This window comes from Amblyomma americanum, chromosome 2 (genome assembly GCF_052857255.1).
Source record: "Amblyomma americanum isolate KBUSLIRL-KWMA chromosome 2, ASM5285725v1, whole genome shotgun sequence".
Lineage (NCBI taxonomy): Eukaryota > Metazoa > Arthropoda > Arachnida > Ixodida > Ixodidae > Amblyomma > Amblyomma americanum.
The window spans coordinates 46,072,757-46,092,506 of NC_135498.1; the positions used below are offsets into that span (position 1 = coordinate 46,072,757).

The 19,750-nt window shown below is 48.3% G+C and overlaps 1 protein-coding gene across 10 annotated transcripts in view; it reads left to right on the plus strand.

The window, feature by feature from the left end:
• Positions 1-19,750, plus strand: part of LOC144121162 (uncharacterized) — an 80,265-nt gene that overhangs the window by 26,840 nt on the left and 33,675 nt on the right. For all 10 annotated transcript variants that reach the window (XM_077654162.1, XM_077654165.1, XM_077654166.1 and 7 more), the window contains exons 19-23: positions 649-719; positions 3,834-3,915; positions 14,939-14,980; positions 16,113-16,163; positions 16,707-16,796. In XM_077654162.1, the coding sequence (XP_077510288.1) occupies positions 649-719; positions 3,834-3,915; positions 14,939-14,980; positions 16,113-16,163; positions 16,707-16,796 (336 nt within the window). The remainder of the gene's footprint in view (positions 1-648; positions 720-3,833; positions 3,916-14,938; positions 14,981-16,112; positions 16,164-16,706; positions 16,797-19,750) is intronic.

Sequence of the window (19,750 nt, forward strand, 5' to 3'; positions counted from 1 at the left end):
ACCTTTGCATTTGCAGTTTTCTGTGCTGAGTAGAGAGTCAAATCTTTTGCACCTGGGTTGTCACGTGTTGTATCACTCAAGTGTGTAAAATGTGTGAGCATAATTGACAGCTGCACATGGGAAACTGATGTCTGTGTTGGATTGCAAGATACCTCAACCATTACTTTTCTCTAACGGTGCCTTGAAATCACCAAAAGTGGCTTTCATAGCAGTAATACTTTCAGTTACCCTGAAGAATAATCTTGCAGGGCATGCTTCTCAGTGTTTACCATTCACATATATGTACAGTGGCGGGGTATTGTTTTCATGCCTCTACAGGGTATTTGCACCTTATCATGGTTGTGGCAAGCTTACGGTAGCTCATTTTGTGTTAACCCTTAAAGTATAAAAGGTTAACTCTTTAAGCTTTGTTTATGAAACCAGTTATCACTTTTGTGCATGCTTCTCTTGCCATGTTTTCTAGAGACCTGTCTTGCAGCTTTGTGAGTGTTTAGATTGCCGTTGCTATATTGAGGAGTTGGTTTGCTCTGAACTACTTTGTTTTTGTGAAGTTGATTGTTTTTGTTCATTTCACTGATGCACAAAATTGTTGATTGTGATTGTGCACAGCACTAAATGCTTCCTTGTCTTTTCTTGAAAAACTATCAGGAAAAGAGAGAGGAGCTTGCCAGTCTTGCCCATGAAAAGGTAGCAGCAGTGGATGACGCAGAGTGGTTCAGGTGTGTGGCAGCAGTTTTTTTTGTGCAGCGTGTTTGTTTACTCAGCCCTCTGTAGGTCACTTGGCTTCTTTGCGAATGTGTTTTCTCCACGAAGTTTGCAGGCACTGAAACTGAACAGGATTGCGTGTTTACACATTTAGATTGGTTGCTGTGGTATTATGTGGCATTCTTTACTGCTGAAAACATTTTGCTGTGTAAGTTTTTTTAGAACAGCCCCTGGCCGTTAGCAGAAAAGAAGGAGGAGGCACTCTCTAATGGTAACCCAGTATGCATGCCTGATAACATAATTTGCAGGCCACTCCAAAGGAAGTGGTGAAACATGAATTGATGCACACCATCATATGCCTGCTGTCCACAGGAAGCATGTGATACAGTATAGGAGATCTCAATTTAGCGGGCAGAAGTTGGGAAAATATCTTATACTTATGCACAACTCTCAAATCATAATGATACGTTGATGATAGGCAGTGCTGTGCACTTTGCTTGAAAAGGATTTGTAGTACATTTTTTAACGTGATAGCTTTAAGGAGCTCGTGTTGCAGAAAATCCAGTGTGGGCAGCGATGTTGTTGTTGATCTTGAGCAGAAAATTCCCAGAGAAGCTAACTAGGTTGCAAACAGGCTACCTAGGTCATGTGATATTGTAGCATCATCACTACCTACCCACCGGATTGTGAGCAAACTGCCCACGATAGCAGGTGGTAGTTAATGATTGGCTGCTCAGGAAGAGCAATCTGGGATGCACAAGGCCCGCCAATAACAGCACCTGCTTCACAGAGCAGTGCCGCATCACTTAACTGCTACACCAATGTGCCAGGAGTGGTATCAAGACTTCCAGAGATTTTTGAATGTAGAGTAGAGAATGACCAATTTGGCATATATGAGCGTAAACCCCTTGAGCTATTGCGTCAAACCCTTAAGGCGGAGCTTAGATGTTCCCTTCATTTTTTTTTTTTTAGTGATAGCTACCTTACGCTAGCATTTCAAGCCTTCAGCGTGGCACTCCTTGAGCTCCGAGCTCATGGCTTGTCACGTGGTTGGTCACTTGGTGCTGAGCAGCTGCCGGCGGCGTGGCAGCGAAACCGAGAGGGGGGGAGTGAATCCACGTCCACGGACAAAGATGATGACGGATCGCCCAGCGAAACAGAGCGGCGAAAGACTGACTTTGCAATTCGACTGAGCGAGTTACACTCGGCGAGCTGTAGCGATTGCGTCACTCCAGGTTTAACCAGAGCTAAACCACAGCCATTTTTTTGTCCAGGGAAACTGCCGCAAATGAGTGACCATCTATGTCTTGTCCATAGATACTAATGTAACTCTGATGGTACAATTTTGGTTCTTGGTAGCTGCAAAATGCACCAAGAGGCAAAGACTGGTGACCAAACACACAGACATGGCTCTGGTACACAACAAAAATGGCTCCACTCGTTTAACATCTGACACTGTGGAATTGCCATTTGAACTTAAAAATTAAAAATTAATTTATAAGAGCAGTGTGTCCTTCAATGAGTATGATGGGAAGCAGAAATCTTTTTTTAAGTTATTTTGATTTCTTTTTTTTACGCGTGGTCAATTCAAGTCTGCTCATCAGTATGTGGCTTAAAGATTGTTATGATCATTTGCAAACCCATTATGTGGCACCAGCCTATTCAAATTGAGGCAGTGAGTCAATAGGCACTGAGATATTTTCCATGTGGTAGGAGCCTATGAGAAAGCCTGCAGATAGCAGAGACTACTGCAGACTTTTCTTGTAGAGCATTGCACACGGGTGCATGAAAGAGTCAATGGAGCATTGACGTATGCAGCTGGAGGGTGTTTAGATGGTGAAAACATAGAAGTAGAGTGCTGAATCACGGGCATGTAGTGACCATGAAAGATGCTTCTCCTACTGTAATTTAGAATTTCTAGGTTTTCAATTACGGTATGAAACTGTTGGCAACTTTCAGTACGTAATACAAAAGATTGTGCTCGGGGAATGTGATTGCAGCATGCATATTGGAAGGCATCACAAAGCCTTATTTGCTGTCAAATGCCTCTGACAGGTTGATTGCCTTCCATAGTTGCACATGAGCACGTGGTGTGTGTCATATTTCCAGAGCACTGAAGTAAATGTCATCGGCACATAGAGAAATCCCAAGTGAGGGTGACATGCAAAAACTAAAAGAAAAGACAAAGTTTTGCTGTCGAGACATCACTGGTTTAGGTCATTGTCCACTGCCAGCTTGGTGTCTTTTCTTCTACATTGAGAAATCTTCTTCTACATAAAATGACTGCTCAGTTACATTCCCTCTTGAACAGAAAAAAAAGAGTCTTCAATAGAACCCTACTGTTACATTTTCATGGGACAGCGTAAAAAAAAGTACCAGCTGGGACAATAACTGAGAAGCATGCGGGGGAAAATGATGCGTTGTTTTCTGCCGTGATTTTCTTGTTTACTTCTAGTAAAAAAAGGGCAGTGGCACATCACTTTACCACTGCGCCACTGCGCCAGGAGTGGTATGAGGACTCCCAGTGATATATGAATGTAAAGTAGATGATGACCAATTCCGCATACACCCTTAAGGTGGAGCTTAGTGCACTAGCACTAAGGACCCCACTCACTGATTTTTCCAATCTTTGAAGCTTGCTTGAGCTTGAAAAGCGAGCCTCAGCTTGAGACTGAAGTTCTAGCACGCCTAATTAGCATTTGGCCTAACCACATTAAATCAGCCGTCATTTTTTGTATAGCAAGCGTAGGTCAGTGTTGTTGCCTGTACACAACTGCTAAAGGTGACACCGAGGCTATGTCTGCGCATTGGATATGACCCCAGTAATGTGTGCCAGCAGTGTACTGCACTATTTGAATAAAAGTAGTCTATGCTTACAGTAGCCTGCTCATAGCAAAAGCCATGATGGGTATCGTCTCAAGGAATCCCAAATGAGTGAAATCGACTTTGAACCATTTCATCGTCGGTGTGATATGAACTGCAACACATGTTGAATATTCTGCAGGTCGGTCTTTTGAACTGGTCATTTGTTAAAAATAAAGAGAAGTCTGATTGATGCTGTGCTACTATTTCTAAACCCACAAGAAAAGATTACAGCATTAAAATTAAACATCTCCATCACATTGCAGGGAGGCCAATCAAAACTTGACAGAAATCGTATCCAGCCTTTCCAAACAGCTTGAGCAAAAACAGAACTGGCGGGAGAGCATGGTAAGTTGCATTTTTATCTGTGCGTGCCTTCTGCAGTGGTGGTTCTTAGAAGTGAGATCTTCGTGGTCCTGTGCAGAATGTACACCTCTGCGTTCTTGAAATCAGATAAAAACTGAAAAACATTTAGATAAAAAATAATTGCAAATTTGTAATAATAAAGAAGTCTGAATGCCAAGGACATCTTGGTCTTAAGCTCGAAATGTTTGGTCAGGAAAAGGGCAACATTCGCTAAGGTGTATCTGACCTTCGTGACGTTAAATTAGTATTGGAAAAAAAATACAGTAAAAGCTCATGAATTCAAACTGATGGTTAATTCGAACTGATGCCTGTGTCCTGGCATAGCCCTGTGTATTTCAATGGGGGAAAACTTTTTATAATTTGAACAAGTCCCATCCGCTACGATTAATTCGAATAGGAGCCACTGGCTGCCACCGCTCCACGCAGATCGAAGTTTACTAGAGATTTTAAAAAATGTAAGGAAAAAAGCCGAGTGCACGAGGCTGGCGGAGAACCACTATGGCGGCATGCACAGTTGAAAGACACACGGCTCCCATGACTTTCCCTGGACGAGTCTGAGCTGACTGCAGCTGCTGCAGCCATTCTTCTGCACATGAAATTTATAATCAAGTGGACCATGCGAGCACCAAGGGAAGCTGACATGAGACACATGGAGATGGGTGCCCCTTTCCGACGCTTCATGCAGGGTAGCACTGGGCACTGAGGCGCGTGATATGTACGGGCCTTGCAGCTATAGGTGCTCATGGAGGCACTGCTTAAAAAGCAACAGCTGCGCAGCGATGCATTCGCAACTGAGAGCAGCAGTCAGAGGTCCCACACCCCATAATACATTGGCACCGCATGTAGGACGACTCCCCAAATTTCCAACGGCTATTTTATTTTTCAGAAAGGCAACACAGCTTTAGTGATTTTGGCAGAGCTTCAATGCCCACTCTTTAATTTTTTTCATGTAATGACTTTGTGTTGAAAAAAAAAAAATATGTGATTTCGAAAATGCTTATTATTGCGCTGTTCAACCTTTTTGTGTGTCAGAAGTATTTAAAATATTCTCTGCGAAATTGTTCAGGGGAAATTACTGTTTGTTTAGGATCGGCTTTAAACCAGAAAAACCACTACTCGCAGGTAGTAAAAATTAGGGAAGGCCTTAAAATTAATTTGAATTGGTCTCCTTATTCTTTATCAAATAATATACCACTTTTAAAGTGACAAATGTCCCTCAAAGGAGACCCTTCAGCCAATGGCATGGACTGATTTTCATAACATTGTGGTGAATCTCATTGGACCTGTTGGCATGACAATGCAGGGGGTTGCAGATGAAAAGATAGCCACAGCCTGAAAACCGGTCAATGCCATAGGCTGGAGGGGGCTTCCTTTGAGGGGCATCTGCCACTTCGTTCATTAGTTCTATCCAACTATAGTTTTTGTTTCGTGAGCGGTCAAAAGTGTGAAATTTTGTTCTTGCAAAATGCCGTTCTCCACTTTTTGCGACTAGCAAGCTTCTTCAGAAAAACTGTTTGGCCTTGTGGAAAAGTAAAGGTAACTTGTTTTTGTTGTGGGGCTCCTTTCACTTTTTTGCACAGTTTCATTAACATTTATATTCATTTGATCATATTTTCATCATTAATTTAAAACAACCTGGGTACACCTTTGACTGTTTCTGGTTTAATTCAGTCTCGAAATATTGTGTTTTCTTTTTAAGTTAAAGTGAAGACCGGTTTATTGTAGAGCTGAAAGGGCTGGCGGCGTAACCGTTGCACAAACTGACCCAGCAGCGGCGGCACTAGAACGGACTTCCAGAGCAAGCTCGAGCTCTCCAACGCGCCCGGCAGCCAGTTGGCGAGGCCAGCCGAACCTCTTCATCGCCGTCGATGGTGGCGCACTGTCGTCTTCTTCATTGCAACTGCCCCGGCGACAAGAGGGAGCCATCCTAATGACTCAAGGCAAAGAGATGACAAGGGGGTCATAGTACAGCTTGAGCCGGCTGACATGAACAATTTCGTGGCCCCGACAGTGGTGATCCGAAGAGGGGATCACGAGCTGGACGGTATAGTTCATAGGTGACGTGCGCTCCAAGACATGGTAAGGGCCGAGGTACTTAACAACAAACTTGGAGGCAGCTGGCACAGACAACCAGACGAGCGAGTCAGTGGGAAAGTCATGGGCGGACTGGCCGCGGTCGCTCGCATATGTGCGGAGGCCTTGAGTGGTACTCGTCAACTAGCTCGAGCGAGCTAGCTGGCGGCACTGCTCGGCATGATGGGCAACGTCAGAGAGAAAAGTGCATTCCGAGCTGTCGGGGTGGTACGGAAGGATGGTATCCAGGAGACGAGGTTCACGGCCATATAAAAGAAAGAACGAAGAAAAACGGGTTGTGGCTTGAGAGGCAGTATTGTAAGCATAAGGGACGAATGCAAGTACTTGATCCCAATTGGAGGCGTCGGAGGAAATGTACATGGCGAGCATGTCTCCAAGAGTCCGGTTTTTAAGCATTCGGTGAGGCCGTTCGTTTGGGGATGGTAGGCAGTGGTCTTGCGATGGACAGTGTGGCACGCATCCAGTAGTTCGTGAACGACGTCAGATAAGAAAACACTGCTACGGTCGCCGAGAAGTTCCTGAGGGGCACTGTGACGCAGGATGAAATGATGGAGGAGGAAGGATGCGACGTCGCGAGCACTAGCCGAGGGCAGGGCTGCCGTCTCAGCATACCTAGTGAGGTGGTCCACGGCTACTATAATCCAACGATTCCCGGCAGGCATGGATGGCAGGGGACCATACAGATCGATGCCCACGCGATCGAAGGGATGAGCTGGGCAAGGCAATGGCTGTAACGGGCCAGGGGAGGGGTGAGGAGCGGACTTGCGCTGCTGACAGGCAATGCAGGAGCGTATTGTCACGTAGTGGTGACGGCAGTCGAAGCAGCGATGAAGACGGACGAAAGGATCTTCTAAAAGAACTGTTTATTGGGCTGACTTGCACCCAAAATGGACTGAATCACTCGGCGGCGGCGAAGCGACAAGCGTGCTCGGCGGTCGTCGAACAGAATGCCCGCCGCGGTCGGCCGTGCTCAATTTAAAGCTGATAGCGAACATTCGAGATAAAGGGCGCAAAGTTACTAGAACATTCCGGAACAACGAAGAATCAGCTTTGCCTGGCTGCGATCAATCGAGATAAATCTAGTCGCGTCTTGCGTCGCAAACAAAGCGATAAGGTGGTGTCGCGGCAGATTTGAAAAACGAATAAACACTGCAAATATTCGCGGCATTACTCCCCTCTCAAAGAAGCATCGACCCGATGCATTAAAACAAATAATGCGACTAGTAAGGGAAAAAAAACGGATCTTGCGAAAATAGAGCATGAAAATGCAGCGGCCTTTAGCGCGCATAATACGGCTTCAGACGGACTACATGGACAACTTCTGGTCGTACGCGGCGTCGCTGGGATGCAGTCATTGCGTCAGGGATGACTTCATAATCCAGTTCACCCAGCCGACGAAGAACCTTGTACGGGCCGAAATAGCGGCGCAAAAGCTTTTCACTCAATCCGCGGCGGCGAATGGGCGTCCACACCCAGACTTGGTCTCCTGGCTTGTATTCCGCGTTGCGTCTTCGTAGGTTGTAGCGTCTGGCGTCGGACCGCTGCTGATCTTTGATCCGTAATCGGGCAAGCCTTCGAGCTTCTTCTGCGCGTTGAAGGTAGGCGGCAACGTCGACGTTCTCTTCTTCTGTAACGTTGGGCAGCATGGCGTCTAGCGTGGTCGTGGCCTGGGGTTCTGTGGCCGTCGGGGTGCCAAGTGCCTGTTGCACTTCTTCCCGTACCACGTCCATCAGAGTCGATGCTTGTGGCTGTGGGGAGGATGGCAGTAATCGGCGTAGCTCCTCTCGGACGATTTCGCGGATAACGTCCCGCAAGCTGTCGCTGGTGGTGGCCGGCGTGTCCGAACGGATTGCATAGGCAGAGGAAGGGCGGTTGTACTGCCGAGCTCGGACGTCGAGGGTCTTCTCAATCGTGCAGGCTTCCTGCATGAATTCCTCGACCGTTTTTGGCGGCTGACGGACGAGGCTGCCAAAGCGTTGTTCTTTTACGCCGCGCATTAAGAACTGAACTTTCTTTTCCTCGGTCATCCCGGGATCGGCGCGGCGAAATAAGCGCTTCATCTCCTCGACGTAACTGCGGACGGGCTCATTCGGAAGCTGGATCCTGGACTCGAGGAGTCGTTCGGCTCTTTCTTTCCTCACGACACTGGTAAATACCTTCAATAGTTCTCTCTTGAATAGCTCCCATGTCGTAAGGGACGACTCGTAGTTTTCGTACCACGTGCGTGCGGAGCCATCCAATGAGAAAAAAACGTGTCCAATCTTTGCCGCATCATCCCACTTGTTGAATGACGCCACGCGCTCAAATTGATCCAACCATTCTTCAGGGTCTTCGCCTAGGGATCCATTGAAAGTTGGCGGCACCCGCGGCTGCTGCAGTATGATCGGTGTCGACATCTTCGGTGAGATTGCGGTGCTCGTAGCCGCGTCTTTTCGCTGTCTTGTGCGGTCCGGCAGTTTCCCGAACTCAGGCTCCTCTCCCTGGAGACGTCGGCTGGCTCGCTGAGCTGCTGGCTCGTCCTCGGGTGCGAAGCGCTCAGGGCTGGCTTCACGACTTGAAGGGGGCGTCCGGAACATGGAAGGCTACCCAGCACCTCCACCAGATGTCACGTAGTGGTGACGGCAGTCGAAGCAGCGATGAAGACGGACGAAAGGATCTTCTAAAAGAACTGTTTATTGGGCTGACTTGCACCCAAAATAGACTGAATCACTCGGCGGCGGCGAAGCGACAAGCGTGCTCGGCGGTCGTCGAACAGAATGCCCGCCGCGGTCGGCCGTGCTCAATTTAAAGCTGATAGCGAACATTCGAGATAAAGGGCGCAAAGTTACTAGAACATTCCGGAACAACGAAGAATCAGCTTTGCCTGGCTGCGATCAATCGAGATAAATCTAGTCGCGTCTTGCGTCGCAAACAAAGCGATAAGGTGGTGTCGCGGCAGATTTGAAAAACGAATAAACACTGCAAATATTCGCGGCAGTATATAACGGCGAACAAAATTGTACATTCCACGCCAGTAGTATCGCTGGTGCAAATGTTTGTAGGTTTTCAGCAATCCTGCATGAGCGCTTTGTGGGTCGGAATGGTGATGCGCACAAACTTCAGAGCGAAGCTGGCGAGGAAGAACCAAGAACCATTTGCGGCCATCCGGGTGATTGTTGCGGCGATATAGTAGAGTCGCGAATCGTTAATATATAAGCTTGACGACAAAGGGCCCGGGATAACGAATCCGTAGTCGGCGCATTGAGGGCATCTAGGAGCGAAGAAATCCATGGATCTCGACGCTGTTCCGTTGGGAGGTCCGTGGCTGTGAGCGCAGCCAGTGCCGAGGCGGACAAGGACGAAAAGGGCGTAGGAGATGGCAGAGGTGAGTGCGACAAGGCGTCAGCGTCGGAATGTTTGCAGTCCGACTGGTATACGACGTAAATATATTCCTGAAGACGAAGGGCCCAGCGGCCGAGGCGTCCAGAAGGGTCTTTGAGGGTAGCCAACCAGCAGAGGGCATGGTAGTCAGTAACAACGTCGATGGGGTGGCCATAAAGGTAAGGACGAAATTTTGTGAGTGCCCACACTATGGCGAGGCACTCCTTTTCTGTAACGGTGTAATTAGATTCGGCTTTTGTGAGCGTACGACTTGCGTAAGCAACAGCGTATTCGGGAAAGCCGGCCTTACGCTGTGCAAGGACGGCTCGGAGGCTTACGCCTCTGGCGTCGGTGTGCAACTCGGTTGGCGCACTGGGGTCGTAATGGCGCAGGATCGGTGGTGAAGTCAGAAGACGACGGAGGGTAGCGAAAGCAGCGTTGCAGGCTGAGTTCCAAGCAGACAGATCGGCTGGCCCATTCAGGAGCTTCGTAAGCGGTGCGATGATAGAGGCGAAGTTGCGCACAAAGCGGCGAAAATATGAGCACAGGCCCACGAAGCTTCGGAGCTCCTTTACAGAAGTCGGTTTGGGAAAGTTTGTGACAGCACGAAGCTTCTCCGGATCGGGCAGGATGCCACCTTTGGAGATGACATGGCCTAGTATGGTCAGTTTGCGGGCACCGAATCGACATTTCTTAAAGCTGAGTTGGAGACCAGCATCTGTGAGACAGCGCAGTATCTTGTGCAAGCGCTCGAGATGTGTCGGGAAATCACGCGAAAAAACGACATAGTCTAAATAGCATAGGCAAACGTGCCATTTGAGGCCACGCAAGATGTTGTCCATCATGCGCTCAAACATTGCGGGAGCGTTACAGAGTCCGAATGACATCACGTTGAATTCATAGAGGTCGTGAGGGGTGACAAAAGCTGTTTTCGGATGGTCAGATACAGCCATGGGGACTTGCCAATAGCCGGAACGGAGATCCAGGAAGGAGAAGAACTCGGCTCCTTGCAAACAGTCGAGGGCGTCATCAATACGAGGTAGTGGGTAGACGTCCTTGCGCACAATTTTGTTTAGGCGACGATAATCAACACAGAACCGAATCGAATCACCCTTCTTTTTGACGAGCACGACGGGCGACAACCACGGACTACAAGAGGACTGATTAACGCCAGGGTGCAGCATGTCGTCAACCTGTTCAGCATTGACGCGGCGCTCTGGAGGTAACACTCGATAGGGGCACTGGTGGAGAGGGCCATGAGGTCCTGTATCAATGCGGTGAACGACGGTGGTCGCGCAGCCTAAAGAAGTCTGGTGGTCGAAGGAAGAGCGGAACTTGAATAGCAGGGCAAGGAGCTTCTCGCGGTGAGCTGGGTCGAGGTCGCTGGCCACTGAACGGTGAAACATTTCCTGAAAGAGCGGGTTGGAGACCGCGCTAGGCGGTGTGAGGGCGGCGACGGAGGTGCCACCGCAAAGAGTGTCATCATCGAAGGGCATGAGCAGGTCAAGGTGTTCAATGTGTCCAAGACATTCTCCACAGAGCAAGGTGAACTGATAGGGCGAGGGATTCGAGACGACGAGTTCGGTGCACCGTGGCATATGTCGAGGACACCAAATGGAAGAGGTAGGTGTCGGCGAGAAGCGAGGATGGGCGAAGGCGCGAAGAGTACAGACCCAGCGGTGGTCGACACGGGAATGAGCACGGCACTGGTGGGGGGAACATAGGTGTCTGCGGCAACAAGTTTGGTACCAGAGCGAGACGGCGGGTCGTCGGCGAGCGTATCGGGAAGCATGGAGAATGCCACATGAGCACGGGCACAGTCTATGACGGCATGATGACGGGATAGAAAATCTCAGCCAAGGATGAGGTCATGGGAGCAAGTACTGAGTACTAAAAATCCGATGACATACAAAATGCCCGCGATGATGACACGTACTGTGCAAGCCGCGGAAGGATGAACAGTCTCGGTGCTAGCGGTGCAAAGAGATAATCCCAAAGGTGTGGTGGTGACTTTACGCAGCGAACGACAGAACTTTTCGGATATAACAGAAACGGGAGCACTTTTGTCCACGAGCGCAAGTGCTCGAACGCCGTCAACTAACACATTTAAAAAGTTCAGTGGGGAAAGGCGAGGACTTGAGCGGGTCGAAGTGTGCGTAGTTCGTGCCCCAGGAACTTCGCCTCCTTGTTTTCCGGTTCCGCGGGGATGCTGTGACGCTTCATAAGTGACAAGGAGCGACGGCGAGGGGAAGCTGAGCTATGCGAAGCGAATGGCTGGCGGCCGGAAGCAGGGTCAGAAGAGGGCGCTGGGGGTGATGGTCCTGAAAATGGGCGAAAGGTGCAGTACGACGGGGTGTAAGCCGGCAGAGGTGGCACAGGGGCAGCTAGAGTACGGCAACAGAGGCGTGCGACATGGCCCGGGAGACCGCAAGCGTAGCAAATCGGCCGATTATCAGCCGTGCGCCAAGGGTTGTGAGCAGCCAGCGCTGGGTGGAATCGAGGAGCAACAGGCGGAGGCATTTGGCTGGGAACATAGGCCAAGGCCTGCGGCTGCGATGGGCGTGCAACGACTTCGGCATATGTGAGAAGCCCAGGCATAGGGGCAAGAGGCGTTGCAATGGTTGCACCATAGCCCAAAGGAGCAGCAACGGGAGCGGGCTACATCTCGAGAAGGTTGGCTTGAGGAGCTACGGGAACCGGCTGCTGACGAGCTGGAAGTGCATCGGCTACCTCCTGGGCGATGGTGTGCTGCAACTCAGGAGTCAGGACAGGGGACGAAAAGTGTGTGCCCGAGAGGAGCGAAAGCTGCCGGGCCACCTCATCACGAAGTCTTTGATTTGACCAAGCAAGGCGGAAATTTGGGCGAGTTGGTAAGTGTTCATTTTCGCTCACAGCGCAACACAAACGGGACACAAGACGAAGGACTAGCACAAACAGGCGCTGACTATCAACTGGTTTTTTATTGAAGAATGAAAAGCGTGTAAATACGAACACTGAACTACTTATCAATCAACAAAAAGTTATCTGGAAGGCACGTGGGAGGTTAGATAGCTCAATTCCCTCTCGGATAACGTTATGGAAGGGCTGCTGATACATTTTGCGCCGTTGTGGTAAATATAAAAAGCTTCCATAACTTCGCGTGTTAATTTATTGTTATGTCGGAACAGGATGCGCGTGTTCTTGTAATCGGGAACACATTGGCATTTTTTGCACTGGAAAGATGCCTGGACAAGGGGGTCCCCTTTAGCTCTCCTTTCTGCATGATCCTTTTCATGCCTGCATTGGCATTGCCTGCTGTGGGAGCCTGTGTGAGACAGGGGGTCATTTTTTCTGGTGTTTTCATGCTCCATCAAGCGTTTGTTAACGCACCTGCCAGTCTGGCCAATGTACATGGCACCACAAGAGAAGGGGACCTGGTATACCACCCCTACCTCGCAAGGTATAGATGGCGACACATGACACACTTTACAATCATCCCTCTTGCTCTTGCCGTAGTGCCTCTGATTCACCTGATTCACCTGTGGGCAGATACGACGTTGATGTCATCTTTTCTGCACCTTGAAAACTTAGCGCAATGTGCAAACAGGTGAATCAGTGGCACTACGGCAAGAGCAAGAGGGATGATTGTAAAGTGCGTCATGTTTCGCCATCTATACCTTGCGAGGTAGGGGTGGTATACCAGGTCCCCTTCTCTTGCGGTGCCATGTACATTGGCCAGACTGGCAGGTGCGTTAACAAACGCTTGATGGAGCATGAAAACACCAGAAAAAATGACCCCCTGTCTCACGCAGGCTCCCACAGCAGGCAATGCCAATGCAGGCATGAAAAGGATCATGCAGAAAGGAGAGCTAAAGGGGATTCCCTTGCCCAGGCGTCTTTCCAGTGCAAAAAATGCCAATGTGTTCCCGATTACAAGAACACGCGCATCCTGTTCCGACATAACAATAAATTAACACGCGAAGTTATGGAAGCTTTTTATATTTACCACAACGGCGCAAAATGTATCAGCAGCCCTTCCATAACGTTATCCGAGAGGGAATTGAGCTATCTAACCTCCCACGTGCCTTCCAGATAACTTTTTGTTGATTGATAAGTAGTTCAGTGTTTGTATTTACACGCTTTTCATTCTTCAATAAAAAACCAGTTGATAGTCAGCGCCTGTTTGTGCTAGTCCTTCGTCTTGTGTCCCGTTCGTGTTGCGCTGTGAGCGAAAAGGATTTGACCAAACAGGTCACTGTTGACGGCCAGGCCGGTTATGGGCTCGCCAGGCACGACGAGTGAGCGATGAGCGGCAAGGTGTAGCTTGCGCAACTCATCATATCCTTAGCAGAGGTTGTACACTGAAGCGACAATAGTTGGACTTTTTGCCACCAACATGTGGAAAGCGTCGTCGTCAATTCCATTCATAATATGCTTGATCCTGTCTGCCTCAGGCATAGACGGGTCGACACGTTTGCAGAGATCGACCACATCTTCAATGTAGGCGGTGAAGCTCTCACCCGCATGTTGAGCCTGAACGCGCAAACATTGCTCAGCATGAAGTTTCTGTACTGTGGGACGGCCAAAAACTTCTGCAAATGTCGTCATGAAATTAGTCAATGTTGGAATATCAGCCTCATGGTTCCGAAAGCAGAGGTTGGCGGGCGACGTCGCTCGGATAGAATATGACGTTGTTGAGCTTCATGCAGTCGTCCCAGTTTAACAACTTGCGGCTCACCCGCTCATACGAGACCAGCTAGTCTTCAACATCTTGATCGCAGTGCCCGTTGAAGACGACAGGGTCTCATTGCCGGACAGCACCGGAGCAGATGACGGGGGGAGTCCACCTGCACGGCTTGGTGGTTGGCTTCGGGCTGAGCGGGCATAGCAGGGTTCGGTACCGTGTGGTGGCGGAGGTCCAGGGCGGTATGAGGACGGGAAACCGAACCTCCACCAAGTGAAGAGCGGTTTATTGTAAAGCTGAAAGGGGGCTGACGGCGTAACCGTTGCACAAACTGACCAAGCAGCGGCGGCACTAGAATGAACTTCCAGAGCAAGCTCGAGCTCTTCAACGCACACGGCAGCCGGTCGCCGAGGCTGTCCGAACCTCTTCATCGTCGTCGATGGTGGCGCACTGTCGTCTTCTTCATTGCAAATGTTTTAATTTACTTTCTTGTGTGGAGATTTTATTCATAAGTCTGTAGACTCATGGCCAATTTGGCTGCTCATGTTCCAGCTAACGAAGCATAACAAACAAGTCGTGAGAAAGAAGGTTGCAAACAGGGCTGGTACCTGCCCTGCTTGCTAGCTGTGGCAATAGAAACAAGTGTTTCTATTGCCACTGAAGTTGATTTCGAAACACATGCCAGTGGTGAACAGTGCATACCCTGTTGTCACAACAACAGAGAAATAATCGCAGGATAAAAATGGCACAATCAACAAAGGAAATGAAATTATTTTTATTATAGAATATTAAATTGCATTTCTTCAGCTTGAATTCACAAAGCTTTTGCTGTGGGCTCATTTTTTCTGTGTGCTAAACTGCAATCGCACACTTTGGTTATATTTTCAGGTCACTGGTGCAGTGCAGACCGATGGCTGCCTGGTGCCCAAGGTAAGCCTCTCTCTTGCACGTTGCTAGCGTTACACAACAATAGAGGTCAAGACCACAGATGTTCTGTGCCACTTGTGTAGGTAGGTTGGCAGACTTGGACATGTACTGCCCCGAGATTGCATGCATCGTACTCCATCTTACCAACTCCGTGCAATGCTGTAGGAGCTGAAAGCTGTGTGGAGTGTCGGAGCACTGGAACATGTTCAATAAGTTGTAGTGATCTGGTAGTGAGGTGCTGGAAGTGGCAAGGGAATACGTCTACTTAGGGTGGGTAGTGTCCGCTGATCTAGATCATGAGAGGGATATAACTGGAAGAATAAGAATGGGGTGAGCGCATGTAGCAGGGTCCCTCAGATCATGAATGGAAATTTACCAATATCCCTCAAGAGAGAAGTATACAACACCTGTATCTTACTGGTACTCACCTATGGGGTAGAAACGTCAAGGCTAACGAAAAGGGTTCAGCTTAAGTTAAAAACAGTGCAGCGAGCTATGGAAAGGAAAATGATAGGGGTAACGGTAAGAGGCAGGAAGAGGGTAGGGTGGATGAGGGAACAAAGGCAGGTAAATGACATCCTAGTCGAATTCAATGAAGAGGAGGAAATGGGCTTGGGCAGGGCATGTAGTGCGAAGGAAAGATAACTGCTGGTCCTTAAGAGTAACGGAATGGATTCCAAGAGAAGGCAATCATAGCAGGGGGCAGCAGAAAATTAGGTGGGCGGATGAGATTAAGAAGTTTGCAGGAATAGGGGGGCCACGGCTGGCAAAGGACAGGTTTAATTGGAGAGACATGGGGGTGGCCTTTGCCCTGCAGTAGGCATAGTCAGGCTGATGATGATATGCAGCAGCAGTGCTTGCCTTTCAGATATGCTGTTTAAACACATTCAAGCAGTATAGGCATAGATGCTCTGCTGCATTCTGAGTATATAGGGGCTTATGACCAAACCTGTGCATGTATCCATGCCATCTACACACTGTGTTTCTCAGGCACTATGGATAGAGACACTGCGTTTGAATGCTAACATCTCTGGTTCACTGATGTGACTGTAAGCTTTGCACTAGCGTTTTGAGATGGGATATAGCTGCCAGTTTTAGCGAGCATTCCAAGCATTGAAAACGTGTTCACTTGCAGGCTGATTGTGAGGTGCAGACATCCGGCAATGATGATGAGCTTTTGTTGAAGGTAAGTCACTTTGGATGCCAAGCTTCTATGAGAGTGCATTTGATTTACTGGATGCTTTTGCCTTTGAATTGCTTTTAATATTGCCTCAGAAGCAAAATTGTGAAATACTAGTAGTGTTAATGACAAACAAGGGCTGAAAAACCACTCATATTGTCTGCAAAACTGCTCTGTTCACTTATTCATCCACTATGATTTGCAAATTTTGCGATGATTGTCCACCCATAGTTCGTCGATGAGGGGTGGTGGAAACTTGTGCTTTTATCAGTAAGCAGAGGTGGGGGCCAAGCTTGCCTGAATTAACTTTATCCTTATCAGCTTAGAAGCGGTGTAGCCAGCAATCGTTCTGTGACCAAGATTGCTTCAAAAGTAAGGCAGGCACCCAATTGCAAGAACGCTTGCATAGTAGCAAAGCTTTTTTCATCATTTCAGTCTCTAAATTGCCTGTAGTGCATTTCTCCAAAGTCTTGCACACAGAGGGGAATGTTTTTTGCAGATCTGGCTATACAGGCTTTTCCTCAGCAGTGTTTGTGCTTTAATTTACAGCTGGAAAGCTCGGAGCGCGAGGTGAATTTACTGAAATCCTCGATACATCGCATCTGCCTTGATAATGCTGCCCTCGGCAGTATGTACAAGGTCAGTGAATAGCTTCAGACCTTCCTTTGCCTAGTGCTTGTTGATATCCCTAGAAAAAAAATAAACAATAGGAAACCAAAATGCCTATCAGATTATTGACAGCTATGGGTGTGTCAGTGTACTGATCCTATAGGCTTGCTTGAATATTGGTTTTATATGCCAAATAGTGTATTGGTACATATCGACAGGCCTATAAGACCAATACGCTGGCATACAAATAGGTGTTAATAATCTGATAGAGTATTGGTTTCTTAATTGTTTTGTAGGTCTCATTTGTGTATGGATCTCATTGTGTCTACTGGTTCAGATTTCTGGAAGGTACGGACAGCAATCTTCCCTGTCACTGAAGAGCTCAGAAGTTCCAGGAATGGAGAGTTTGGCAGCAGTTTCATGTATACACAATTTAATACACAATGAGAGGAACAATGCATAATGAAACATCACCAAAACTTTGACTGCAGGTAGAGGTGGATTGCAAGATTATGAGCTCTGGCTAATTGGTTAGTCTCTCCAAACCTAAGGCATCTGAAAAATGAAAAAGCACATTGCGCATTGCCTAATAAAAAATTGATCTCAAGGGCAGGACACTGCATCACTTGTTCAAAAATTGGTACTTCTCACTGTACAGCAGCGACGTGCCACTGATGCATGCATGTAAATTCCTTGGTGTGTTAAAAAGAAGAATCTCCAATACCAGGTCAACACACAGCTGGTCTCTCCTGGTAATGGCACCGTATGTTTGAAAGAACTGTTCGAAAGCTCTGGCAGGCAAATGAGCCAGGAAAACGCCCTGTCCACTCTGCTTTCAGCTCCAGCGTGACTATGCACAAGATACGTTCGCCATTAGTGCGCGTGGCTCGGCATGCTTGGCCGTGCATGATCTGATACGCGTATACGCGTCAATATAGTCTTTTGATATGACTTTTAAGCTTGGAACACGCTTGTGTTAGCCAATTACACAGGCTATCGACTGCCGGCGAGAAAATTGTCGCGTTGGAATCAAAAGTAAAGTGTTCAGAGCATCCCTCGAACCTCGACAGCCAGTGTAATTGTCTTGCAGAGGTGTGGCCCAATCTTAAAAGGCCACAGCAAGACATTATATGGATGCATATCTGCGTGGAGGGAGGGAACTGCTGCGCTGTAGCGAGCGTCGCCAGCAAGAACGAAGCGAGTCTCGGTGCAAGCTTAGTACCTTGCATGCCTTCGAAACGAGCATTACTTCAACTCTGCTATACGAAATACAAAAAGGGGTAGAAAAGACGTATCTCAGAGGCGCTATTTACGCAAAATTGGGACCAGAATAGGCTGCGAGTGCGAACTTGACCCAATCTTCTGTGCTGAGCCTCCGGGGCATGGCTTGCCACTTGAGGAATGCAAATAGCAGCACAATAGAAAGCAAAATTAAGCTTAAAAACTTAAAGAGACACCGAGGAGAAATTGAAGTTGGCTTGGATCAATTGCATACCAGCTCCTGATCACAAAAACGCCACTCTTAATCAAAACAAAGCTCTTGTAAGGTAGAAAGTAGCGAGAAACAAAATACAGGTATCGCCGCCATAGGCCAATCTCGCAAGTACAAGCGTGATGACGTCATCGGACAAGAGATGCCACCTTGGAGGATTTTTCCTTCCTACACGGAAGCCACGAATCTCTGAGGCTGACAAAGGAAGGTTGCGCGGTTCAATATTGAAGTAAGTTTTGTTTTGAAACCGATAGTGCGCTTTAATTACGCAAGAAAGACAGACAAAAGACAACCTGAATGTTGGAAGCAAAGAAAACCGATGCTTGGCGGCGCCACGGGTGGCCAGGAGATTTTCAATTTGTTATGGCACTTCGTGCCTATGAGCTTTGCGTGCCCTTTGGTTGTGTTTTTGACGCACCTCGATTTACAGTCGATGAAAAACTATGATGACACGATGGTCGGTGATCGTACAAGGCAGTTAGCAATATAAAGAGCACTTGTGTCTTCGTACGCTCGCCCGGCGAAATGTTCCCGGCTGTGCCAGTCAACTTCAAAATACTTAAAGGAAATCGTTTATTGGGGATGGAAGACAAGATACAAGGCAGTTAAGAAAAAGAGATTTGGAACCTGCGGGGACCATGACTCCGCTCTCCTCCAACTCGTTTGTTTGCGGCTCCATTCAATAGCTTCGGCAGTTGAACGGAGCTTTTCTATTCTAGCTCTCAGCCAATTTAATCTATTTACAGTACACATATGAAGGTACATGCACGCGATTGAGAGAGCCCGATCCAGTGGACCCCATATCTCCGGAAATGCGCGAAACCCATTGAAGCGTCGTGCGTCGGCTTCACTTTCAATCCGCCAGCTTTAAACATGAGCGCCCTTGAGCACCCACCCATTTTTTGTGGCAAAAAAATAAATAAACAACCTGGCCCTTGCAACCGTGGGAACCTCCTCGACGCTGCCGGCTGCACCGTGCAACAGCGCCGTTCTAGGAATCACAATCCATTGCCCCATAGCCCTGGCCAGCCGCCGATGGGGGTGATGCGCCGACCTTGTCCTCGCGACTCCCTGTACTGGGTATACGATATTTATTCAGCAACAGCTGCTCACGGCGGAAGAGGGAAATGACCCGCCGGCGCCTAACCTAACTGTGCTCCCTCAAAAGCATCGCACGCTCTGTGGGGCTGAGGTCGCTGAAATGCATGCCGGAGTTTTTGCGAGAACTTCGTCTTTGGGTTTGGTATCGGGATCCATCATAACGCTGTCAAGACGCGGTGCAAACGTAAACAAAGAGACGGTAGTGGCCCTCGATAGATGCCTTCAACGTGGAGTGGTGGTAGCTTTCAATTCGGCTGCTGCTAGACCGCATCGCTAGCCGCCAGAAATCACAGAGTCTGTGTTTACGTCACATTTCACTTCACTCCGTCCTATGATATCATAAGAGGACACCATGACGTCATAAGAGTGCCCGAGCTTGAATCGGAGCGAT